This window comes from Callithrix jacchus, chromosome 1 (assembly GCF_049354715.1).
Source record: "Callithrix jacchus isolate 240 chromosome 1, calJac240_pri, whole genome shotgun sequence".
Taxonomy (NCBI): Eukaryota; Metazoa; Chordata; class Mammalia; order Primates; family Cebidae; genus Callithrix; species Callithrix jacchus.
This window is the reverse complement of record NC_133502.1, coordinates 79,789,543-79,815,506: the sequence shown is the minus strand read 5'-3', so window position 1 is coordinate 79,815,506 and position 25,964 is coordinate 79,789,543. Positions and strand designations below refer to the sequence as shown.

At 47.0% G+C, this 25,964-nt stretch overlaps 2 protein-coding genes across 10 annotated transcripts in view; one reads left to right on the top strand and one right to left on the bottom strand.

Moving 5' to 3' along the window:
• Window positions 1-15,362, bottom strand: part of LOC144581623 (uncharacterized) — a 20,451-nt gene extending 5,089 nt beyond the window's left edge. For both annotated transcript variants that reach the window (XM_078365934.1, XM_078365939.1), the window contains exons 1-2: window positions 15,183-15,362; window positions 1,328-14,702 (exon numbers count right to left, since the gene is read on the bottom strand). The gene's annotated coding sequence lies outside the window, so the exon portion shown is untranslated. The remainder of the gene's footprint in view (window positions 1-1,327; window positions 14,703-15,182) is intronic.
• Window positions 5,952-25,964, top strand: LOC108590011 (sodium-dependent phosphate transport protein 2B-like). 8 transcript variants are annotated; one of them, XM_035301103.3, is made up of 6 exons: window positions 5,952-6,476; window positions 7,903-8,050; window positions 10,441-12,622; window positions 19,758-20,212; window positions 21,519-21,657; window positions 25,733-25,964. In XM_035301103.3, exons 3-5 carry the CDS (start codon window positions 12,554-12,556, stop codon window positions 21,613-21,615), a joined length of 621 nt encoding a protein of 206 aa, XP_035156994.3. In that variant the 5' UTR covers window positions 5,952-6,476; window positions 7,903-8,050; window positions 10,441-12,553; the 3' UTR covers window positions 21,616-21,657; window positions 25,733-25,964. The 8 variants fall into 8 exon arrangements, with proteins under 8 accessions (XP_035156994.3, XP_035156983.3, XP_035156980.3 ...); XM_035301092.3 differs by lacking the exon at window positions 25,733-25,964 and having other exon boundaries at window positions 10,441-11,776; window positions 12,543-12,622; window positions 21,519-22,393; XM_035301089.3 differs by lacking the exon at window positions 25,733-25,964 and having other exon boundaries at window positions 10,441-11,776; window positions 12,540-12,622; window positions 21,519-22,393.

Genomic DNA, 25,964 nt, shown 5'->3' with positions numbered 1-25,964 from the left:
CCTCTAGGGGCTCCTTGAACATGGAGTCTAGAAGATTCTGCTGAAAGGGATGGGAATACCAAGTCCTCACAGCTCCACAGGTGCTGGAAGCATTCACCTACACTTCACCAGTTCATCAGTGGATGAATGAATTTTTTACATGTAGCATACATTCACAGTGGAATACTGTTCAGCCTTAAAAAAGAAGGAAATCCTGTCATTTTCCACAAGATGGGTGAGTCTGGAGGGCATCGCACTGAGTGAAACAGGCCAGACACAGAAAGAGAAATGTTGATATTAAGTGTCTCCCTTCTATATGGAATCTAGCAGTAGTTTTGTATTTTTTGTAGAGACAGAGTTTCACCACGTTGGCCAGGCTGGTCTGGAACTCCCAACCTCAGGTAGTCTGCCCACCTTGACTTCCAAAAGTGCTGGGATTACAGTTGTGAGCCACTGTGCCCAGCCAATCTTTGCTGCTTCTCTTTACCCTGAATATCATCTTATGTTTTCTTGAACCTGTGAACTTCTTGTGAATGTTAAGTACTAAGACCTTCTCAAAATGAGACCCCATGTTCTAAACAGAACCTGCAATCAGGATTCCAGGGGTGGTCAGCTGGCTCCCACCCCTAGATGCATTTTGCTGTGTAAGGCTCTGTCTATGGAACATCAAGGTCACTTGGCACCTTGGAAAGACATCCAGAAAGGGAGTTACTAAGTCTGAATTTCTGAAGATTAATTTAGTAGAGGAGAATGATGGGTCTATGGCTGTTCTTCCTTTTTTTCCCTCCTGTCTAACAAATTTCATATTTAATGACCAACCTCTCCCTAACCATCCCCCAATCTCAAGGTAAGCACCATTCTCCTCTCCACTTCTTCTATGAGCCAAGCCAGCTAGACTTCTGACCTACAGAAGTGGGAGACAATCAACAGGTGTTGTTTGCTGCCTCTAAGTCTGTGGTGATTTGTTCTCACAAAAAGGAAAATGAATACAGTAAGAGGTGAGATGCAGAAAGAAGGAACAGAGTGGGTCTTTGGATGCTGCCTGGAACCTAATACTATGTCTGACATTGGTGTTGCATCCAGATTTCAAAAGAAATCTCTGCTGTCCTTCTATGTAATCATCCCAGGAACAATAGAAAGTAGGCACAGAAAGTTACCAATTCAGTTCTACTGAGGAGCCTCAGGAAGAGAGAAGTCTGTGGTTTGCCTGCAGGGGATTTTCTAGTTAGTCAGGAGACAGAGATTAGGACTCTAAACTTGCAACTCTCAGCCAGGGAACCTTCCAGAGATCACCCCAGGAGTGAGGCAGGAAATCTCAGCCCTCCTGACATTTTGTCTGTCCACTCACCTTTCTGTAGACAGCAAAGATGTTTTCGATGGAGGCCAGGCACTCCATGTTGGAAGATCCATCCAGTGGGTCAAAGCAGACCATGTATTTCCTCTAAATCAGGGAGAGAAGCACCACTCGGCCAGCACATTTCCCATGAGCACAATCGCACTAGGCTGTGCGTGGCAGAGAACACCACATCAAAAAAAGAGATTTCGAACCATGATATATCCTTATCAGAAACCACCATAACTTACGGAGGGCAGGGTGTGTCAGCTTATGTAAAAATACTCCTTTGGGTTTTGTATTGGACAACTCATCTGTCCAATGTGAAGAACAGAAGAAAAAGTGGGTGGGGTCTTGAAAGACCCATATCCCTACACCCAGCCAATCTGCTATCACAGGCAGCTCCAGCCATGGAGGGAAGTCCCCGGGTCCTTTGTACAGCCGCCTGTGTGCAAGGTCCTGAGAGAGCCCTTAGTGATGGGGACCAGAGCCCCTGGCTCACTAGACACTGGTAACAGAACTTCAAGTGAGATGAGGGTCATTTCTCCCTCCACTCACATGAGTTTCCCCTGACTTGCCAATGAGCATTAGCCTAGCTTCACTTGAGCTTTGTTTCTGCTTTTTTCCATGCTCAGTCAGAGGCAGACAAAAGAGTTTGATAATCTATAAACTTAGAAATTCTCCAACATCTCTATAAAAATGTGATTTATCCAAAAGCGATCCAATTTAATCCATTCATGCATGTATCCATTCAACAGATACTTTCTGAGCTTCCAGCATTTGCTGTGAACTGTTCAGGGCACTGAGATTTCAGGGGTTGGTGATACTGGCAGTGAGGCTGGATTTCTTGGAACTGACATTCTAATGGGAGAACAGGCAGCACACGGGTCAGCACATACACAAGAAGGTTGTAGTGTGTGCCCAAAAGAAAACTCACTCAGGCTGCGGGCTGGAGAGCCATAAGGAGGGTCACATTTGATGACAGGCCCTACTACAATTAAGGAGTGAAGACACACAAGAGAGATCCAGAGAACAGATTTTTTTTTTTTTTTTTGAGACAGAGTCTCACTCTGTTGCCCAGGATGGAGTACAGTGGTGTGGTTACAGTTCAGTGCAGCCTGGAACTTCTGGGCTCAAGCAGTCCTCCCACCTCAGCCTCCTGAATAGCTGGGACTATGGGAGCATACCGCCATGCCCAGCTAAGTTTTCTACTTTTTGTATTTTTATTTATGTTGTCCAGGTGGGTCTCAAATTCTGAGCTCAAGTGATCCTCCTACTTCAGCCTCCCAAAGTCCTGGGATTGCAGGCATTAGCCAGTGTGCTCAACTTAGAGAGGAGAGTTTTAGGCAGAGAGATCAGCAAGTCTGGAGTATTCAAGAGCTGGCGTGAAGACCTGTGTAGTTCAGGCCAGTGGTAGAAGACAATGGCAGATTAGACCGGAGAGAAGCAAGGGTCATATCAAGTGAACTTGAAAGTCTGTGGCTTAAATTACATGACACAAGTGTAAACGTGCCTTGCACATTACCTGGCATTTAGCAGAGGTTAAATACATTTGGCTTTACTTTACCTTTCTATTCTTCCAGTTAATCACAAAGAAATGGCCTCTTGTCTTGAATTTCCAATGTGTAAAAGAAGTGCAAATCGCCCCAGCATCTATTCTCTGTTACTGTATTGCTGCTGAACATTGGTTGAACCTTTTGGCCACCAGCAAACCTCTCTCTATAAAAAACTATTCGTGGAGCCATAGTGAATACAATCCTTCCCTAGCCATGCCCTGCACTAACCAACTTTACCATCGTGTTAGGCAAGAGCACGGGGTCCTTTGATTTCCTTTCTAGACTAGTCTAACAGCTCATCAGGCAGGAAGAAATCCCTCCTGGAACCACAACCCCCTTGCAAAGTGTCGGGTGAGGGTGGGGGTGGAGACAAGCAGGGGGGTGAGAGTACTGGGCTCTATTTTACAGCTCTTCCCAGGAACTCTACAAGTTCTAGCCCCAAAAGATGTGTCACTTGTTACTGACAGATTAAGTGAACAGCAATGAACCGCCCACTGAGGTGGTTCCGTCCATCACTCTGAACTATTTCTTGAATGACTTGCTGTCCTACTATAAAGTCTTCTTTCACTTGACAGCACAAGATTTCCAACTAGAGAAGTGTGCAACCCTTTGTTTCCAGGAAACAAATGTTAAGAAATAGAGGAAACTCAGAAATTAAAGAAAAGCAAGATAGATTGATCCTGGCTCAGTAGCACCTTCTAATGGAGAGCAGGGGCACTGCCCGCCCTGGACATGCCAAGAAGGCGATGATGATCATGTCCTTATTCTTTTGTATGAGATGGGGATCATGGGCTGAGCAGATGTCCCAAAGGTTTCTGCCATGCTGTACGCAGAAATGCTGAGGTTTCATGCAAAACCGTATGTTGGGATCACTTGACAGGGTGCATGGAAAGCATCCTAGCAGGGTTTTGCTGACAGAGAATGTGCCCTCTGCTAGTACTCTACAGAGTTACAGCTCAGATCCTAGCCTACAGGTGGAGGCCCCGCCCTGTGAACTGCCCTCAGACTATCCTACTGTTTGGAGACTCCATTCATTCTCACTACTTGGTCGCAGGCCTGTAAGGAGCTCTACCAAGCAGAGCAAGCCCATAAATAAATAGCTCTGTGGTCACCTATGCATCAGTGGCGCTGAAATAACTGTGAGGTGGACACTGCTCTCCCTCCCTGTGGGCCTTTCAGCTGCTTTGTGTGTCCACACTATTGTGTGCCCTGGAAGAACTTTGAGATTTGCTGAAAGGTCACCAGCTGCAATTTCAGACCATGCAGGTGACTCAAATGTCTAACACTTAAATGTGCCTGAAAGGGGTTGACAGCTGGGCTGGATGGTGGTTGAAGTAGCAGGCCTTCCCTTGGATCTCTTTACAGGGCAGAGAAGACTCCTTGCACATGGAACTGGTAATCCCTCTCCCTCCTGATACCTATCTAACAGAAAAGTGCACCCTGCTCATAAGAAGAAAACCCAAGGCCGCATTTGTCTTATGTGACCCTGGTCTCTGGCTATAGATGATTTGACACAAACTAAGACAATCAGGTATTTTTCTTCTGGAACTTGCTGTGAGACACAGAGACACAGTGGACTGAATGACAATGCTGGGATGTGAAGGATGTGTCCTTGGGACTAGGAAAGCAGTGGGTGCTGGATTTCATGAGTCCCCTGAAACGTTCCAAAAATTCCCTTTCTGCTTCAGCCAGAATGAATAGATTTCTGTTACCTACAGTGAAGATGGCCTTGACTACAACACATATTACAATTAACATTTTGCAAATGAAGAAAGGGAGACTCAGAGAGGTTTAAAATGTTGTCAAGCTCAGTCTACCCTAGTCAGGATAGCATAGGTTATGCTGCAGCAATAAATAAGCCTGAAATCCCAGTGGCTTAGTACAGCAAAGGCTTGTTTCTCCTTCCCATCCCAGGCTGATAGCAACAGGGTAAGTGGCTCAGGCCTCCAGGCCCCTGCCCAGTGGTGACCCTGTCTCTAAAGTGCATGGCTTCAGCGGTGGCTCATAAAGGAAGAGAGAGAATGAAGGATTGTGCAATGGGGACAACCTAGATGTAATTTCTACCTCTACCCCATTTGACAAAACCCCTGGCCCTCACCTAAGAACAAGAGAGGCTGGGAAGTGTAGTCTTCCTATGGGTCCAGGAAGAGAAATGGGTGTGGGGAGGCTGATCTCCACCAGCCTCTCACACAGCTAGGATGGAAAGAAGCAGAACCTGGCCTAAGGCGACCCTGACCCCAGCATAAGGCATCTCACCAGCACTGGTGCCAGTGGCCTTCTCCGAAGCTCCCTGGGCCCCTTTTTTCTCTGCTGCCTCCTACTGGGGAACTCCAGAGAGGCCTGCTGGGCTGTACCTGGCCGCCGCCTCCCGGGTCCCAAGCAGGCTCCGGTTCCACCCGGGCTCGGGCTATACCTCACCCGCTCCCCGCTGTTTTCCTCTCACCCACAGCGCAAGCGACTGCGGCTTTTAACAGCCCAGGCCCATCCCCGGGACTGAGCTTTGGGCCTGAACAGATGTGTTCAGGTGTGTTCACTGCTGGGACGTGCCAGTTCTACAGACAACATCTGCCTGCCACGCCTCCCGCAGGGTTTTGTAAATATTCCAAAATGCATTCGATCAATTCGTCAATTTTCATTTAAAAAGGACTGAGAGGTCAGCTTGGGTGCGGTGGCTCAAGCCTGTAATCCCAGCACTTTGGGAGGCCAAGGCGGGTGGACCACGAGGTCAAGAGATCCAGACCATCCTGGTCAAAATGGTGAAACCCCGTCTCTACTAAAGATACAAAAAATTAGCTGGGTATGGTGGCGCGTGCCTGTAATCCCAGCTACTCAGGAGGCTGAGGCAGGAGAATTGCCTGAACCCAGGAGGCGGAGGTTGCGGTGAGCCGAGATCGCGCCATTGCACTCCAGCCTGGGTAACAAAAGTGAAACTCGGTCTCAAAGAAAAAAAAAAAAAAAGCTACTTATTTTGTAGCATTTTGACCCCTCTGGTAGGTGCCCTGGGGTGGGGGGGCTCCCGCGCGCTTCGGGAGCCCTGGCTCGTTCACCAGCCCCTCTGGGACGTCACAAGCGCTCAGCTGCCTAGTGCGCGCGTGGCAGAAGAGAAGTTGGTGACTACCGAGCTCCGTCTCCGTTACTGACCGTTTTCTCGCCATTGTACCTTGCTCTCAATGGGCAATTTATTAAGTATATTTCGCCCCCGGTCCCGCCGCAGGCCCCTGCCTGGCCGTGTCCCACGCCCTCCCATAGCCCGGGAGGCGTCCCAGCCTGGCCCGGCTCCCCCTGTGGCGCCCACGCTTACCCCCGGCCCTTACCGATTTCTCTTCAACGGTCAGCAGAGTCGGAAGCCTTCTCCAGGCAGCTTCTTCGGCGCCCCCAGGAGACCGCCAGACATGGGCGCCCCCGTGGCGGTCCCGCCTGCTGTGGACTGCAGGCTCCTCTTAAGGAGGAGAACCGTGTTGTCGGCTCGCAACTCCTTGGTGTTGAGACACCCCAGCTCTGTGAGGATCCCTCCTCCCAGCAGCACGTTCACCCTCCGACCACAGGAGGAGGTGGTCGGGGCTAGGAAGCGGATCCCGATCCCAGCCAGGCTCCCGAATCAGACCAAGGTGAGGATCCAAGGAAAGCCCAGAGGAGCGATAGAGGAGGAGGAGCAGGTAGTGACCCAGGGGCAGGAGGACAAGAAAAGCCCCCTCCTCTCCACAGGATACCCACATCCAGGGCCCTGGAGGCCCGGGGAGACCTTAGTTCCGTCAGGGACAGTCCTGGGCCCCTAGAGGGAAATGTTTACCCCAATAGCCTGTGAGAAAATAACTTGACTGACAAGGCCCAGGTGTCTCCAGTGAGTTCCTGCTGGAAGGGCCATGTTGTCCCCAGCTCAGCCCTGCTGGAGAGGTCCTTTCCCTTAAGAAGCCTGACCCAGGGCCGGGCGTGGTGGCTCAAGCCTGTAATCCCAGCACCTTGGGAGGCCGAGGCGGGTGGATCACGAGGTCAAGAGATAGAGACCATCCTGGTCAACATGGTGAAACCCCGTCTCTACTAAAAATACAAAAAAATTAGCTGGGCATGGTGGCGCGTGCCTGTAATCCCAGCTACTCAGGAGGCTGAGGCAGGAGAATTGCCTGAACCCAGGAGTCGGAGGTTGCAGTGAGCCGAGATCGTGCCGTTGCACTCCAGCCTGGGTAACAAGAGCGAAACTCCGTCTCAAAATATAAATAAATCAATAAAAATAAAGAATAAAAAGGAATGAAAAAACTCTGAGGAATATGGGATTATGTAAAAAGACCAAATCTATGACCCACTGGTGTCCCTGAAAGAGATGGAGAGAATGGAAACAATCTGGAAAACATATTTCAGGATGTCACCCGTGAGAACGTCCCCAGGCTAGCTACAGAAGCCAACAGAAAATTCAGGAAATGCAGAGAACCCTAGTAAGATACTTCACAGGAAGATCATCCCCAAGACACATAATTATCAGGTTCTCCAAGCTTGAAATGAAAGAAAAAATGTGAAAACCAGCTAGAGAGAAGGGTCAGGTCACCTACAAAGGGAAGCCCATCAAACTAGCAGTGGACCTCTCAGCAGAAACCCTACAAGCCAGAAGAGATTGGGGGCTGAGGCTCAACATGCTTTCCCCCCCATGAGTCATAGGGTATGATTAACATTCTTAAAGAAAAGAAACTCCAACCAAGACTTTCATATCTAGCCAAACTAAGCTTCACTGGTAAAGGAGAATAAGATCCTTTGCAGAAAAGCTAATACGGAGGGAATTCATCACCACCAGACCCGTCATCTCTAGGAATTCTGATTTTATAGATCACATCTGGCATTGCACCAGGTGGAATTCATGAAAAATGTGAGGAAATATTACTGCTAATTAGGCAAGCCTGATGCTCTAACGATTGTCAAAAACAAAAATGAAAAAACAAAATACTAAACCCCTGTAGCAGTGTTTCCTTATTCATTTCCTCCCTCCATCCCCTCTGCCACGAGATTCCTGGGAACAGCCTGATACATATTCCTCTTCCCTTCCAGATGCAGAATTGGGTGTTCTTTGCCTGGGCTTTTGCCCTGCCCACACCCAGCAGGCGCACGGCTCAAAAAGTGGGAAAAGGAACAAAGGCAACCAAGGCGAAGGAGGCAGAACCTCCACAGCCAGCAAAGAAGCACTGTCTCCCAGCAGGTTAGGCAGCCCTAAGCCATGCACCCCAGTATTTGGGAGATGAAGGTTCTTCCCCACTTGTGTGTTTCCAAGCAGGGTCACGTTGTGGTTAAGGGTATGGGTTGGCAGCCAGAATATTTGGGTTTGAATCCTGGCTCAGGCACTTACCTTGGATAAGTAATTGAACCCCTCTGTGCCTCATCTTCCCCCTCTGTACCTGCCTCCAAGAGTTGTTATGAGAATAAAGGAATTAATGCATGTAAAACACTTAAAACAGGGCTTACTACATATTAATCACCCAGTAAATGTTAGCTATTATTATCATCTTGAAAAAGCTCCAACTCAGAATTATAATGAACATCATTATATTATACTGTCCTCTATTGCACCCCTTGAAACTACATTGCAGGCAAGAAATTACCAAGTCTTCTGATAATTTCTTTCTTTTTTTTTTTTTGTGAGACAGAGTTTCATTCTTGTTACCCAGGCTGAATCATCAAGAAAAGGAAATTCCATTTATTCCTGTCAGAAACGTAAATCAATATCTGGTCTTGGGAGATGAAGAGAGTCGGATCCCATTCTCACCCAAACGCCGTCATCAGTACTGATAAGCCAGTGGGTTTGGGCTGCCTTGTTAGGATCAGTTGGTGCTGCAGGAGGAAAGGGTTTATCTGGTTTGTCATCTTTTTGACAAGCAGGCATGGCTGCTCGGAAATGTTCTGCTTGACTCCCTCGATCTTCCAGTTTGACGGCTCTTGCTCTTTTCAGATTTATCTGGCTTCCCATCTCATTGAAGAATATCCCAGCCACACTCTTCCCGGGGTTTCACTGTTCTTCCTTGCTCAGTCAATGTTCATCTACTTTAGGGGCTGATGGTGCTAACACTGTTGCAATCCTGGGTGACTGCTACAGATTGCAGGTTGGATTCAAGTTGACTTCACATATGTTTCACACTTTTTGGACCAGTGGCCAATAAGAATACATTCATCTCCTGGTGGATTGCTGGACTTTAAACTGTCGGTTCCTCCAATCATAGTCCAGGCAGGATGCTTTCAACTTTCCTCACCCTCTGGTCTCACATCCTGATGTTCACAGTGGGGTTACTGAGAGTGAAGAAACTTACACATGGGTTTGTTTACATTTTCTTTCTTTTTTCTTCTTTTGGTGTCTTCCACATATTACACATGAATGCACACAATTTTATATAAAGAGAAAACATTAAGTCAGGAAACCAAAATATTTAAATACAGAATCTTTCAGAAGACACACAGTGAATTACCAGGAACTAAAGATAGAACTCACATTCCTAAACTCCTAGATTTTTAGCCCAAAACAACTCCGCATAACAGAGAGAGGTGTTGCTACTCTTCAACTTACCTTTGCTCTGGAAAGAAAAGCTGTGACAAATCTCTCAGTTAAGAATAGATAGATAGATAGATAGATAGATAGATAGATAGATAGATAGATAGATAGAAGGGATGAAGGGATATAAGAATAAGTGGGTGGATAGATGGATGGATGGGTGGATGGATGGATGGGTGGGTGGATGGATAACTATAGATGGGTATAACTTGGGGGAGGAGAGCGAGGGCCTCTGAAGGTACAGGATACAATTTGGCCTTAACTAATCACAGCCATTCATTTTCACAACCTTGGGAATATGGTTGCTCCTTAGCCCACATAAGCTTATTAAGAGACTATTCTAAGAAATTTAGCTACAGTTTTAGCAGACAAAGCCCGGGAAAGCGTCACCAGAGAGTTCTCCAGCACAGCAGTGCTCTGTTAATTCCTGTCCTTAATTCAATAAACAAAGGAATTTTGCAAAGGTTTTAATGGAAAATAACTACAGCGCTGATTTGCCTCCTTCTGAATTCTTATTGTTTCCTAATATTAAAAAGAAACTTTTAAAGGGCACCCATTTTTCTTGAGCAAATAACATAAAAAAGACTGCCTTTGCAGGTTAAATTCCCAGGACCTTTAGAGTTGGACTAAATGACTGGTATATTGAGAAAAAAAAATTGTATTTTATATTTTTATCTTTTAATTTTATTTGTTTCATGAACTCTTTGAAGTCCTCTTGTATAATTATTCCTTTGAAAAACAAATGCAACTGAGTGAGTGAATCTAGAGGTTGGGGCTTAAACAAGTGACTTCACAAAGGTTCTGGCCTGAGCTCTGAATTTTGCAAGTATGATTCCTAACTGTTTTATAGACAATTTCTCCTGGAACAACTTAAATGTAAAGGTAAGTAGTACCTTTAGAAGGTGCATTATAGTGATAAAAGATACTGATTACTTATGAAAAAAGGCAGAGTCTACCGTTCTTATACTGGCCAGAGCTATGGATGGTGGCTCCAAGCTCTTTCAGCAAATCTTTCTTTTCTTATTAATCTTGACAACTTTTTCCACCAGTAAAAATTCACCAAGAGTCTAGCGAGATGAAGAAAGATGCCAGGAAGAAGAGAAACGCCAGGAAACAGAAGCCCACACAATCATGAGAAGATGGGGCCTGCTGGCAGAGCTGGGGCTTGGCCGTGGTCACTCTGGAGCCTGCCCTTCCCGAGTGGTGGAAAGACAGCGATAATATGAAGCCCACACAAGAAGCTCAAGCAGTAACATAGCAAGAGGGAGGACAATTCAAAGGGAAGAGGCCCATGGTCTTCTTTCTCATTGTAACTTCTACTGTCAGGCAAGCCCCTTATTTATAAGGAACATGACTGTGTTTATCTCCAAAGTTCTCACCCCCAGATTAAAGTTTTCAGAAAGACTTAGGCCATCAACAGTTAGAGGAGAAGTTGTACTAATGTGTGAGGGATGCATTTTGGCCATTAATTTGCGGTCCAGTATTTTGTTTATGTTAATGATTGAGTCTCAGAAACCATTACAAGTTTCTGGTATCCCAACTACTCTTACCTGGGGAAAAGAGGAAGTTCTTTCAATTGGAAATTGTGTTCACCTGGCATAAGGAAAAAGTTGGTAAAATCTAAAGGAATCCTGAAACTTATTGATAAAATTGTGCTCAGTCCCTCTCTCCAGTCCCCTTATGCCCACCATGGTCCATAGCTGCAGAGCGTCCCTCAGAGGCCCCTTTATCTAGTTCTGGTGACAAAATGTGATCAGCTCGCAGTGGATACCACCTTAAATGCTGATGTCCCTCTAAGTCACTAGGGGGAAATCGGGGCCTGGAAACCAGATTCACTTTAATGGACATCAAATATTTTGAGAAAGTGAGAAACTCAAGAATGACAGCTCACAGCTGGCAGCTAGCCCAGAGGTTCCCAAGGAACATCAGAGATATTCCCACAATACAGAGAGGAAAGGTCATGCCGTCCATGTCTGAAATAAGACAGTGACTAGGAGACTCAACAGCTATACATTCCTCTCTTCTCCTAACAAAAATAACAACTGCTTCTTTACCAACGACTAGATAACCAATCATTAGTTGCACCCACTTCCAGGCAATATCCAATCCAGACCAGTCCTCTCTTCCTCAAACCCTCTTTAGACTGGCCAAGGACAATTCCATGGTTCCTTTGCAGTGCAATTCCCCTGCCCAATAAATTGAACTTCTTTTTCTTACAGATGTGCATGTGATTGTCTTTGTCTCATGAGCTTTAACTCGCTGTGGGCATGTGTTGCTTTGGAGCAGCCCAGCATTGAGTTCCACTTCTGAAAAATGCGTTGACGTCCCTTAAAGAGTTGGATGCCAGTCTAGAAGGATTCGTATCTGGGCCTCTTCTAGTCCAAGGTCAGGCATGTGCCTTAGCTTAAAAAGTAGACACGCTCCCCGGGATTTGAAACCTGAGTGAGAGGCACAGCACCGGGTTTGGTGTCCAGGACAGACTGGCCGTGTTGCAACACCAGTGACGTGCTTCCTGCTTCCTGGTCCTCTAACCCTGCCCGGTCCTAGCCAAGGCCTCAACTTTCTCACTGAAACGGGAGAAGTTCCCTTATCCTCGTCGCAGGGCATGTGATGGGGTATGACTCGCTGTGTCCTTGCACTGTGGCTCAAACCTCTAGGGGGAGGCATGCAGTCAGGCAGTCTGTGGGGCTCCCACCCCACGGCAGCATCTAGCCGTGAATGTTTACAGCTGAAGCCCCAGTGGGTGGATGTTACAGTGTGCTCTTCCACTTTATCCGTGGGTCCACAGGCAGCCTGCCTTAGAGCCCCTGCCTTATCTTCCGCCATCCGCTGTTCAACGTTGGTGTGTTCTTCCATCAATATGTTCCTCTTGACATCCAGCTGCTTGTGTGTGTGCCTACCGAGGTCTAAGGGATTTTATAGGCACAGGATGGGGGTGTGGCAGGTCAAGGTGGTCTTGGGAAATACAACATTTGGGCACTGAAACAGAAATACCTGTCCTCACCTAGTTCCGTGGGCATAGGCCCAGGGGTAAAGCCCTCACCAGAGACCCTCACAGCATTTCCTTGCCCCTCTTCTCGTATCACCATCAATGCAGTAACTCCTTTCACTTAATTGAGCCAGGTTCGATTTTGTTCTTGCTTTTCAGCAGAAAGCGTGCAGATGCACAGCTGTCATCTGAACAGTGGTACCCACTCTCCACCTGAACGGAGGAGCTCATTCTGCATCAGGGTGGGTGAAAATGCCTTGGATTGATCCACTCCCGGGGCTGGGGCAGGGTCTCTCAGGCCCCTGGAATGTTATTTCCATCATTTTATTAACCTGGAAAATACGTCCTTTTATTCTGATTGTGTGGTCACCAGCAACCGCTGATTTTTAATATGGGCTCTCATGCACTCTGATAAGAGGGTCCCTGATGATCAGGCACCAACTCCTTGTCACTGAGAAACAAGGGCTCCTGTTTGTCAACGAATGCCTTGACATTGAGCTTTATCCCACAAGGGGGAGTTGGTTAACAGGAGGTGGTTACTCTGTGCAGAACAATATGTGTGTTCTGACAAAATCAAATCACCCGCTCTGCAAACCCACAGATCTCACAGGCTGGGTTTGAGCCACTAAAGACTGCTGCCTCCATCACTGCTGGCTGCCCTCCATGGCATTTCTATCTGTGACAACTGCCACCAGCTATGTCTGCTGGACGTCAACATCCCAAACAGACACTAAGCTCTGTGCAGAGTTTTTGCTCAAATGTTCTTTATACTAGGGTGACTTGATCCAAAGGGATTTCAGGATAATACACGGAGATCAGGAAAGATTATGCTATGGTTCATCTCTTCCTTTTGTCATGGTGACAAGCTCTGGTGCCCACCTATGTCTGCACTGGGCCCTGCTGTCATGTTTCAGGGTAGAAAGCAGGCTCTGTCTGTGCCTGGGAATCCTCGAGTTAGTTCCCAGAGTCAAAGTACCTCCCATTGCCTTTAGAACTGCTCAGAATGTTCTTGGAAATATTTTACTTGTACTCAAGAGCATTTGTTTTTGAAATTGGGTCTGGTATACTAGTTAAAGCACAGAGTGCCAGAGTGTGACACCTGACACCACCAGTCACTAGCTTGACCTTAGGCAACTCACCCAATCTGTGCCTCCCTTTCCCCATCTGAAAATATAAATAATGGTAGGACCTACCTCACAGGGCTGCTGTCATGTTTAAATGCATTAATAGATGTAAATTCCCTAGGACAGGTACCTACATTCCTACAACTCATTAAGAATTATGTGTTAGCTGTTATTCTATAATTGCCCGAGAGTAATATGTGTAAGCCATAGATTTCTCAGGGTTTTCTGGCTTCTTTGAAAATAAAGGGAAACTGTGGCATTGGGAAATTGGCACAGCAGTGGGCCTTGGTCTAATGGGTTTATAGGTGAAAAGATTCTATTTGAAAAGTTTCTCAATTTCCATACTGTAAATGCTGTTTTGTTAGTTAACTGTTCCATTTTAAAATTTGCAACCCCCCTCTCTCCACATATATAACATGTGACATGTGAACTCCACAAAGGCTGCCATGTGTCAACCCTGTATCTCCACTGCCTGAAATGGTGCTTTGGGACACAGTACCTGCCCAGTAACATCTGTACATCTAAATTAAATTTAAATATTGACCTTTCATCTCAGTGAACACAAGAGGTTTTGAAGTGATCATTGGTCAACATTATCTGAGTTTTCACAAGACCTCAGTATACTTGGCAAAGCATTTCATAAGTGATAGACAAGGCATCCACTTTAAAAGCAAAATTCACAGAGCGTTCTACTGGATGGGGCTGCTCTAAAGAATTCATGCTTCTGTCTGGAAACTCGCAGTGTGGCGATTCTTAAATCATGGAGTTCTCATAAGCCAAAGAGATTGAGTGCATTTTTGAAAAATGAACTCGAGGACAGGGCCTGAGTTGATGCAACCCGGCTCTGCAGGACACTCCTACCCCCGGTGCCCTCACTAGAACAGAGGCCCTTCATGGTTTCTGATGATGGTGCTAGCTCCCAAAACCAGGCTTCCAGGCTCTCTGGCCCCCAAAACAAGTATTAGGAATGACCAGGAAATCACCCCAGGGGACTCGCACTGAAGCACAGAGGCCCGTCATGTCCCCAAGCCCTGATGCTGCCATATTCTGTACATACCCGGTCAAGCATGAAGAGGTCTACCCCTTGCCCTGTGGAGAGCGCCACCAGCGTTGTGCCACCCTCTAGGGCATAATCTGTGGCCACATTGTTGTGGCCAGGCTGCAGGGTGTCCCTTTCAGAAGGCTTATCCTCTGAGGTCTGTGGAAGAGAGGAGAGAAATATCGTATGTTATTTTCTTAGGAGAGAACCCTTTGTCAGAGGCCTGGGATTCAGATATCCTTGAACCACTGAAGGAAGTGCAGTTCTTAGAATTTTAAGCTGCCACAAATCTATCCAGAGGAAATGAGTTGCTATGTTACTGACAATTCTAGCTGAGTCATGGCAAAGGCCATTTTGGGACTTCTTCCTACATATTTTCCAAATGCATGTGTCTGCAGCCTGCCAAGAAAAGCACTCCTAGATAAAATCACAGCCCTTCTTCGTCATAAGCCGCACTCCTGAGTCAGTATAGTCACACCTCACGTATCACTGAGCTGAGGGTGCAGCGTCTTATTCTGCACACTCAACATCCTCTGAAGTATGTAGGGCTGTCACCTCCGTGGCTCAGAGGGAGAACTCTGAGAACAAAACAACCTGAAATTAGCAATCTACTGCAGCTGGAGTAGCTGCACAACTTACTCAGCAGCAGGAAGCCCTGACTCTGGCTTTCTCTCTGACTCTGTGGATGCTCCTCATTTGCTTCTCTTCCCCACAGCTCCTCTTCCTCCGGCTCTTTAAATCTTGGTGTTCTTCCTAGTTTTTACTGTAGCCCTTGGTGCATCCAGCCAGTGGAAATGGTTCTTCCTCGCCTCCTTATTCAAAATTAGGACTCTTGGCTGCTATGTTTATATTGAGTCATGCCACCACCCACCACACACACACACACACACACAGACACACACACACACACAGACACACACACACACACACACACACTTGATGGCATAGGAGATAGAGTCCTGACCCAGAGTGACCCAATCAGCCTCTCTCTTCCAGAAAGGTAGAATTAGAGGACAATCTGGTGATGTAGAGTTAGAAGCCTTGTAAACCGGAATGGTCTCACCCTCCATGCTCTGACCTCATGGTTTGGTCTTCAAGGTGCTTGATGCAATGAGCACTCAGCGATTTCTTTGAAGTCCCCAACACATTTTCATTCATGGGTTTAGTGTCTGACTTCCCAGCTATACTGTAAGCAACCTGAGGGAGATACCCACTCCGTCTTATTCATAACACAATCTGGGCCATGATGGTTACATTTAATTAACACATACGCACACACAGATTCATATATATGTAAGTTTACACACACACACATAAATATATACATGCATACCTGTAGTGGTTTTCAGCATAAGAATCCTATACTTGATTTTAGAGTTATACTATTCAATTTTTTTTTTTTTTGAGATGGAGTCATGCTTTGTCACTCAGGCTGGAGTGGAATGGCATGATCTCTAGTCACTGCAACCTCTACCCCCTGGGTTCAAGGATTTCTCCTGCCTCAGCCTCTCAAGTAGCTGGGACTACAGGCATGTGCCACCACATCTGGCTAATTTTGTATGTTCAGTAGAGATGAAGTTTCTCCATGTTGGTCAGGCTGGTCTCAAACCCCTGACCTCAGGTGATCCACCTGCCTCAGCCTCCCAAAGTGCTGGGATTACAGGCATGAGTCACCTTGCTTGGCCCTCCAATTTTTTTTTTAACTGATTGTTAATAGTACATATTTTAAAATTTAATTATTATTATGAACGAGTTTATTGCTAATATATAGAAATCCAGTTGGTTTTGTATTTTGGTCTTGTATCCTGTGACCTTGCTGAACTCACTCGTTCTAGGGAGTGTTTTGGGTTTTTGTTTGTGACGTCCTAGGGATTTCCTACATAGATTATCACCCCATCTGCAAAGAAGGACAATGTTATTAACTGCTTTCCAATCTGTTTCCTTTTCATTATTTTTCTTGCCTTATTGTGCTGACTACAACTTCCAGGACTAGGTATGCTGAGTAAAAGTGTGAGGGAGGATATCCTTGCCTTGCTCCTGATCTTAGAGGATAAGCATTCACTTTTTCACCATTAAATATAATGCTAGCTATAGATTTTTGTAGATGTACCTGATAGAGTTGAGGGGAGCTCCTCCTCTATTTCTTGTTTGCTAAGACTTTTTTTTTTTTTTTTTCAGAGACAGGGTTTTACTCTGTTGCTCAGCCTGGAATGCAGTGTTGGGAACACGGCTCACTATACCCTCCAACTCCTAGGCTCAAGCTATCTTCCCATCTCAGCCTCCCAAGTAGCTGGGACCACAGGCATGTACCACCATCCACCTCTCTGACTAATTTGGTTTTTTTTTTTTTTTTTGAGATGGTGTCACGTTATGTTGCCCAGGCCGGTCTCAAATTTCTGGCCTCAAGTGGTCCTCCCACCTCAGCGATTTTCTTTTTCAAGTCATGAGTGATTTTTGAATTTGTTCAAGTGATTTTTCTCCATCAGTTGATGTAATTATATGATTTTTCTTCTTTAGCCTGTCGATATGGTGAATTACACTGACTGATTTTGAATACTAAACCAGCCTTCCATTACTAGACTAAACTCCACTCAGTCATGTTGTATAATTTGTTTTATGCGTTGTTGAATTCTAGTTGCCAATATTTTGTTTAGGGATTTTGCATTTACTGATTTTTTTAACCATTGTTACCCAAACACCAGGGGTTTGGTCTAGGTCTTGCTGCTTATGAGACAAAAAGGTAGTCACTGAGACAGCAAGTATTGCAAAGGAAGAAGGCTTTAATCAGGTGCTGCAGCCAAGAGGATGGGAGCTCAGTTTCAAATCCATCTCCCCGACAGACTAAAACTAGGGGTTTATATAACAGAGAAGAAATGTGACAATGTGTAAGAATATAGGAACTAGAAAGTGGCAAGGAAGAGTCATGAGGAGTGAGGGCTTCAGGTTTCTCATTGTCAGGATGGGGTGATCTGGTGAGTTTCAGTTCTCTATACTCTTTTTGTGAGGTCTGAATGTCCTTTTCTGAGAAAAGAACTCAGATAAAACAAATGTAAGCTTCAAGCTTTAAGAACAAAAAGGTCGTTTTCTGTGTTTCTCCAAAAGAACCGTCTATGATATTATTGGGTCAGTTTTACTATCACTGTCTGGTTTTTGCATCAGGGTAATGCTGGCTTTATAAAATGAACTGGAAACTGTTCCTTTCTCTTCTTTTTCTCTGGAAGAGATTGAATAAACTTTGAACATTTAGTATAATTTTCTCGTGAAACATCTGGGCCTGCAGACTTCTTATTTGAATTCTGTTGTTTAATGGTTGAGCCCTGAAACTAGCCTTTCACATTATCTATTTGATACTGGGTGAGTTAGAGTACTGTGCTTTTTGAGAAGTTGGTCCATTTCATCTGAGTTGTCAAATTTATGTGTGTAGAGTTGTTTGTAATATTCCCTTCCTATCCTTTTGATGGCTCCTAACGTTTTGAAAAACAAAACAACCTGAGATTAACAATCTAGGTCATAAATACATGATTCTCTGATGGTTTTCCCAACAGAAATTCCAAATAATTTAAATGAGAGAGAGAGAGAGAGAGAGAGAGGGGGGGGGGAGAGAGGGGGGGAGAGAGAGAGAGAGAGAGAGAGAGAGAGAGAGAGAGAGAGAGAGAGAGGAGAGAGAGAGAGGGAGGGAGGGAGGGAGGGAGGGAGGGAGAGAGAGAGAGAGAGAGAGAGAGAGAGAGAGAGAGAGAGAGAGAGACAGAGAAGCAAGCAGAGAGAGAAAAGTAAGCAGAGAGGGTTTGGAGAGAGAAACTGCACCTTTAATTCTGGCCGGCCCACGCCGCTTACGGATGGGCTGGGCTCTGACCGCACAGCTCCGATTGGGTTTGGGCCGCACGGAGGGAAGGGTCAGCGGGAAGGCCTGAGGGAGCCGACGTGCGGCGGGCGGACCCGGGGTTCTGCCGAGAGGGTCCCGGCGTCAGGCAGCGCGATCCGCGGGGAAACTTTCGCTCCCCTGAGCCCCGGGGCCGCCACACGCAGACCATGCTCACCGTGCGCCTGACTTCCCGCTGTTCAGGGCCGTTCCCTGGGCGGGCTGCCGCCGGCTCTGGCCCAGCTCCGGAGTGCTGGGCGGCCGGGCCTGCGGGTGCCTTTACAGCACACAGCCAGCCGGCCCAGGAAGGGCGGCCTCCCTCCCTCGCAAGGGGGCCCAGCTTGAGCTGAAGGAGATGCTGGTCCCCAGGAAGATGTCCACCAGCCCCCTGGAGAGCTGGCTTACGGCCCGCTGCCTCCTGCCACCTTCCATCTCCTCACTCACTGCCCCCTCTGGGGAACGCCCCAGTTAGGAGACCTCCCTGGCATGGACCATCTAGGTTACCTGGTGCAAGACCTTTGGGATTTGACTCTTATCTCACCATTTACATACCAAGTGACCTTTGGCAAGTAGTCTGACCTGAGCGTCCATTCCATCATCTGAAAGATGGAGAGCAGAATCCCTATTTCATGAGGATTATTATAAAGATCTGACGAGGCAAAGCCATCTGTGCAACAGAAATATAAATTCAATCATATAATATAGATTAACTGTACATGTCATCCTAAAACTTTTTAGTAGGTACATTTTTAAAAGTAGAAACATTCATTTTTCAATAATGTATTTGATTTAAACCATTATCACTTTAATATGCAATCAGTCTGTCAACATTGAGATATTCGGCATTCTTTTCTGGAACTAAGTATTTGAAATCTAGTGTGTATTTCATACTTACAGCGCATCTCTGCGTGGACGTGTGGCTAGCGCATTAGACAGGGCTGGTCCACAGCCTGGGCATGGTACTTGGCACCAGCCTTGGGAAAGTGACCAAGCTCCTGGCCTCTGGAGCCAGGCTTGTGGGATGTGCATTTCCACCTCTTCCATCTCCCACCTGTCGATTTGGGGAGCAAAACCTCATGCCTCCATGTCAAGGAAAAACGGTTGCCGCTCTGTAGGGTTTTTGAGGATTGACAGAATGTACCACTGAGGGCCCCTGGCCCTCCCACACACATAGCAGGTCTTCATGGAATCCAGGTGAATTCTGTGCTGAGCCATAAAGACAAGGAAGGCCTGGAAGGCCCGTGACCATGCTGGCTGTGATGCCTCCTAGCTGACCTCCCCCTCCCCTTCTCTCTCCCCCCAACCGCCCCCACTGGGCAAGAGACCCCTCACCTGTCCAACCTCTTGTGTTGCAGCTTGCCCTGTGCCACTTTTTCTTCAACATCTCCGGTATCTTACTGTGGTACCCGATCCCGTTCACTCGCCTGCCCATCCGCATGGCCAAGGGGCTGGGCAACATCTCTGCCAAGTATCGCTGGTTCACAGTCTTCTACCTGATCGTCTTCTTCTTCCTGATCCCGCTGACGGTGTTCGGCCTCTCGCTGGCCGGCTGGCCGGTGCTCGTGGGCGTCGGTGTGCCCGTCCTCTTGATCGTTATCCTGGTACTGTGCCTCCGCCTGCTGCAGTCCCGCTGCCCACGCATCCTGCCCAAGATACTCCAGAACTGGAACTGCCTGCCGCTGTGGATGCGCTCGCTGAAGCCTTGGGACGCCGTGGTCTCCAAGCTGGCCGGCTGCTTCCAGCTGCGCTGTTGCTGCTGCTGCCGCCTGTGCTGCCTACTTTGTGGCTGCAAGTGCTGCCGCTGCAGTAGGTGCTGCAAGGACTTGGAGGAGGGGCAGGAGGCGCGGGGGTGGGGGGGGCCGTCAAGGCCCCTGAGACCTTTGACAACATAACCATTAGCAGAGAGGCTTAGGGTGAGGTCACTGCCCCAGACTCAAAGACCGAATGCACGGCCTTGTAGGGGGCCGCCAGGGTCGCCAGGGGTTGTGGGGAGGGACCTTGGGTCCTGCGTGCTCTCCTCCCTCCCACTGCTGCCCCCTTTCACCACCTCAAGGAGATTTGCTTCAAATTAGTGGATGAAATTGATACACTCCCACCTAACTTGATTCCCTGTGGCTTGGATAGGCCTGCAGGGCAGTTTGATTCCAGCCCCTGGAGACTCAGTAGTCTGTTACTCCAGGAAGACACAGGACGATACCTAAAGAGAATTAGAGAATGAACGTGGCTGGAAAGATCGCTAATCCTACACTTAGCTGGGTTGGTCAGTAGAACTTATTTTCAGACTCGAAAACCATCTTCAGAAAGAAAAGACCCAGGGAAGGAAGGTATGGGAGGCTTCCCCAGTTGGGGAAGTCTATTCTCTATGACTATCAAGCTCAGGCCTCTCTTTTTTTTTAAACCAAAGTCTGGCAGCCAAGAGCAGCAGCCCCATGGCGTCCTTGATGGTGATCAGCCCCAGGGAGCATCTGCTCTGCTAATGGTTATGTTGTCAAGGGGTCTGGGGACACAGCATCATTATTTGGAAACTGAAGGTCACAAGTGTGGGTCCGTCCCACTTCCTAGTACTCCCACATTTCCCATCAGGGTTTCCTCACCTGGACAGGTGTGCTTGTCCAAGCAGTTCACCCGCAGTGTCCTTGTCCTCACGCTTCGAGGATGGGAGCCACACCTGAACTACAGAGAGTTCAGGCTGGATATCGCACCCACCTACTGCTCTTGTCTTAGGAGACAGAGAGAGTGGGGTAGATGGAGGAGAAGAGAGTGGGGAATGAGTAGCTTGGCATTCAGGGGATAGGTGTATCTGCCAAAAGGGCCCCAGGTTCTGAATTTAGCGAACTTAGAAGTCAAATTAAAACGCATTGTGGCTAAAGCCTAATGCTCCTCTCTTGGTCAGACAACAAAAACCCTCCCTGTTGGATCTTTTGAAATAAAACATGCAAATTCTCCAGCCTGCATGCTGCCACCTTGAATCCCAGGGAGTATCTGCGTCTGGAATAGCTCCTCACCCCTCTCAGCCTCCTCACTTTCTGTGCAAGATGACTTCCTAGGTTAACTTCCTTCTTTCCATCCCCCACCAACTGGAATCTCTTTCCAAACATTTTTCCATTTTCCCATAGATGGGCTTTGATTAGCTGCCATCTCCATGCCTGCAAAGCTCCAGACTTTTCTCAGGGCGGGAAAATCTGCTCCCAGTTGGACTGCCCGGTGAAGTGAGATCATTGAATACAGTCGAGTGCACGTGTGTCTGGGTCAAAGGTATGCACTCCTTCTCATCCTAGATGCCTTCTCTGCCTTCCACAGCCTGCTGCCTGTTACATCACTTCCCCTCACACACCCCCAACCATCCCAATTCTTCCTGGCCAATGAGCTCCAGCCTTATCTAGGAAAGGGGGAGTAGGTGTAACCATGTGGCAAGATCGGGTCCTCCCCTATCCCAGCTTCTCCACTGTCCCAGCAGGTCAGGATATCAGACAGTCCTCCCCTGACCTTCACCCTTGTAGATAGCAATTCCCAAACAGAGTCAAATTCTCTATATTTATAGTCACAGCCCTGTGCAGCATTTTTCATAAGTTATATAGTAAACGATCTGGATGATTTTGTGCTTCTAGTGCTCTCAGTTGGAAATCAGGCAGCGTTCTTCTATGAAATAGGAAGAAATTACTTTGTATATTTTGTAACATCACCTCTGTGGCCATGACTGCCCACACACTCTGTACATACGTAAGTTAAACCCGGGCAGGGGCTGTGGCCATCTTTGTACTCCGGTGATTTTTAAAAATTGGATTTTTGTACTTGCATTGATTGTATAATTTTGAGACCAGGTCTCATTACATTGCTCAGGCTGGTGTCAAACTCCTGGGCTCAAGCAATCTGCCCTCCTCAGCCTCCCAAAGTGCTGAGATTACAGGCATGAGACACCACACCAGGCCTGATTGTACTTTTTTTCCCCACTGGTTGTGGGAAGGGAGAAATAAAATCATCAAACCCAAAAGGCGTGTGTTCTTTTAATTACAGGGATATAGGGACCTCTTTGGATCTGTTTTTTGTAAATGTGAGTTCTCTTCCCTCACCAGACATCACTACCCACCACTTAGCATCTGACCCTGCAGCTGCATCATTGTGGGGCCTCTTGTTCAAAAACCTGGGAAGAGTGTCATTATGGGCACTAAAAAGGCAAAACTTCATTTTCTGTTATAGTCTCCCTTGAGTCGCCATGGAAATTTTCTATTAAACACCATTCCAAGTAAAAAGTTGAGACTTAAATTCTTAGCATGAATTTCACAGCTCATCTTTACATTGTGCAATGCTGATTTCAGATGCAAACATAAGGCCTATTAATTCGTCTGTGGAATCATTGACATGACGCAGCTCTTATTTGTAGCTCACACATGTATTTTATTCCTGTGAGAACAGGGAGAGCATTGCACAAAACTAGCTCAATTATTTTGATGTCACTTTTTTTTTGACAGAGTGAGATATTGTCTCACTCTGTCACCCAGGCTACAGGGCAGTGGTGCAATCTCTGCTCACTGTAACCTCTGCCTCTCAGGTTCAAGGGATTCTCCTGCCTCAGCCTCCTGAGTAGCTGTGATTACGGATGCACATTGCCACACCCAGCTAATATTTGTATTTTAATAGAGACAGGCTTTCACCATGTTGGCCAGGCTGGGCTCGAACTCCTGACTTCAGGCGATACACCTGCCTCAGCTTCCCAAAGTGCTGGGATTACAGGCTTGAGTCACCATGCCCGGCCTGATTTCACATTTTGTGCACATTCTGCCAATGCTCTCTGCCTTCCTGATGGGTAAGGAAGAACTGAAAGGAAAAAGCAGTGGGCCACCCTTTCCATATTAGCATTTTTCAGCCTAAGTAGTTGGCTACTAAAGGGAAGTGATGTGAGTGAGAAAAACACGATAGGGTTTCTTAGCTGTTCCTTGCTTGTTTGCTTGGAGTGCCATTACCTTTTTGCTGCATTCAAAGAAAGTTCTGCTTTGAATAAAAGGTACAGTCTTTCATTGCTGTGCATTCTGTCAACCACCTGTGCTAGTCAAAATAATAACATGTTGTCCAGGTGTGGTGGCTCACACCTGTAATCCCAGCACTTTGGGAGGGAGGCTGCGGCAGATCACTTGAGCTGGGAGGTTTGAGACCAATCTGGCCAGCATGGTGATACCCCATCTCTAATAAAAATACAAAACTAGCTGGGCGTGGTGGCAGGTGCCTGTAATTCCAGCTACTCAGGAGGCTGAGGCAGGAGAAACACTTGAACCTGAAAGGTGGAGGTTGCAGTGAGCACTGCACTCCAGCCTGGGCAAAAAGAGTGAAACTCTGTCTCAAAAATAATGTGTTAAGGAAGAGTTGACTTTAAGAAAGGTTTGCACCAGGTACGGTGGCTCATGCCTGTAATCCCAGCACTTTTGGAGGCCGAGGCAGGTGGATCACAAGGTCAGGAGATTGAGACCATCCCGGTTAACATGGTGAAACCCCATCTCTACTAAAAATACAAAAAAAAAAAAAAAAAAAAGAAAGAAAAAGAAATTAGCCAGGCCTGGTGGTGCATGCCTGTAGTCCCAGCTACTCAGGAGGCTGAAGCAGGAGAATCGCTTGAACAGGGGAGGCGGAGGTTGCAGTGAGCTGAGATTGTGCCACTGCACTCCAGCCTAGGCAACAGAGCGAGACTCCATCTCAAAAATATAAAAATAAAATAACAACAAAACGTGTGCAGGACTAAACTGGTCGCGCCCCTTTGGAGGCCAGCTGTGCCGAGAGCTGAATCTGTCTTACGGAGCACAGTGAATTTGGACTTGGAATCACTCAGAGTGCTGGGTTCCACTCGTGGCTCTGTCATTTACTGTCTCAGTAGCAACTTCCTCATCTGGAATATGGGACAGTAACACTTGGCTTTCCTGTGACAATGAAAATGAAGCAATATATGTAAATATTTAGCCAGGGTGGGTTTACTGTAAGTTCTTGCCATGTGGTTCTGCCTCAAAATATAGGGGATGAACATGAATGGCAGATGTACCAGATACACTTCCCATGCTTGCTTGCATTTTTCTTCCTCTGAGTATTTCCACATGACATGCCAAGTCAAGAAGATCGCTATTAACCCAAGAACCTGGGGCCTGGCCTGGCCTGGGGTTATTAGGAGGAGCGAATAAACATCGTGGGGCCTGGGAGCAGTCCTGGACTGGGCTCTGCAGACATGGGGCAGGAGGCAAGGACCACTCAGTATTTCTGGAACAAACCGGTGCTCTGTGAACTCACTTTCTAGTCCCAATCAACAGCAGTGGTAAGTATTATTTTAAAAGGGTTTTCTAGGCCAGGTGCTGTGGCTCACGCCTTTAATCTCAGTACTTTGAAAGGCTGAGGTGGGTGGATCACGAGGTCAGAAGTTCAAGACCAGCCTAGCCAAGATGGTGAAACCCTGTCTCTACTAAAAATACAAAAATTAGCCAGGCAGGTGGCGGGTGTCTGTAATCCCAGCTACTCAGGAGGGTGAGGCAGGAGAATTGCTTGAACCCACGATGCGGGGGAGGTTGCAGTGAGCTGAGACTGCGCCATTGCACTCCAGCCTGGGTGACAGAGCAAGACTCAGACTCAAAACAAAAACAAAAACAAACCCCTTATTTCACTGTATTTTATTCATTGGTCAATCATGAGGTTATAATACATTTTCATACACACAGACTCAATGCATAGACTCAAACATTTTCTTTGTGTTCTCTCTTGGGTAGGAAAGAAAGAGAGAGAGAGATGCCAGGCACACTGGCTCACACCTGTAATGCCAGCACTCTGGGAGGCAGAGGTGGGTGGATCATGAGGTCAGGAGTTCGAACCTCGCCTAGCCAACATGGTGAAACCCCATTTCTACTACAAATACACTGCACTTCACGCTGGATCTCAGATCGCTGCAAACTCTACCTCCCAGGTTCAAGCAATTCTCGTGCCTCAGCCTCCCGAGTAGCTGGGCTGCTGCCACCATGCCTGGCTAATTTTTTTTGTGTGTGTATTTTTAGTAGAGACGGGGTTTCACCATGTTGTCCAGGCTGATCTCGAGCTCCTGACCTCAAGTAATCCACCCGCCTCAGCCTCCCAAAGTGCTGGGATTATAGGCAAGAGCCATCACCCCTGGCTGCCTTACAGAATTTAGAATCAACTGAAAAAAATAAGACACAAAAGACAGAATGATGGAGATGAAATTTATTTTATTATTAAGGAAGCTGATTGTAAGAGGCAGCATTTAGAATTGACAGGAGGTGGGGACGGGGAGCTTACTAACACTTTACCTTCCTTGGCATAAGGAAGGTATTGCTCCCCTGTCTTCTAGAATCTTGTGGATAAGAGACCGGGAGCAGAGACAGGCCCAGCAGCCAGCCAGCACTGTCACCAGACACGTGAATGAAGCTACCTTAGAGCATCCAACCAGCATCCTGCCTGACTGGTGGGATCAGCAGAACAGCCCAAAAAACCCCATCCCTGATTGCTGACAATGGAGTACACAAATAAAATGGTGATTAAAAATAAAGGCATTACAATTTTGAGGTTGTTTGTTACACAGC

What these genes read in the sequence shown, in the direction of transcription:
- LOC108590011 (XM_078365951.1), top strand. Translation starts at nt 6,039, where the DNA reads ATGGGCAATTTATTAAGTATATTTCGCCCCCGGTCCCGCCGCAGGCCC. An exon ending in GGCTCCCGAATCAGACCAAG is followed by an intron (nt 6,477 to 7,902) that starts GTGAGGATCCAA and finishes CTTCCCTTCCAG; the next exon opens with ATGCAGAATTGGGTGTTCTT. An exon ending in GAAGCACTGTCTCCCAGCAG is followed by an intron (nt 8,051 to 10,440) that starts GTTAGGCAGCCC and finishes TTTTTCCACCAG; the next exon opens with TAAAAATTCACCAAGAGTCT.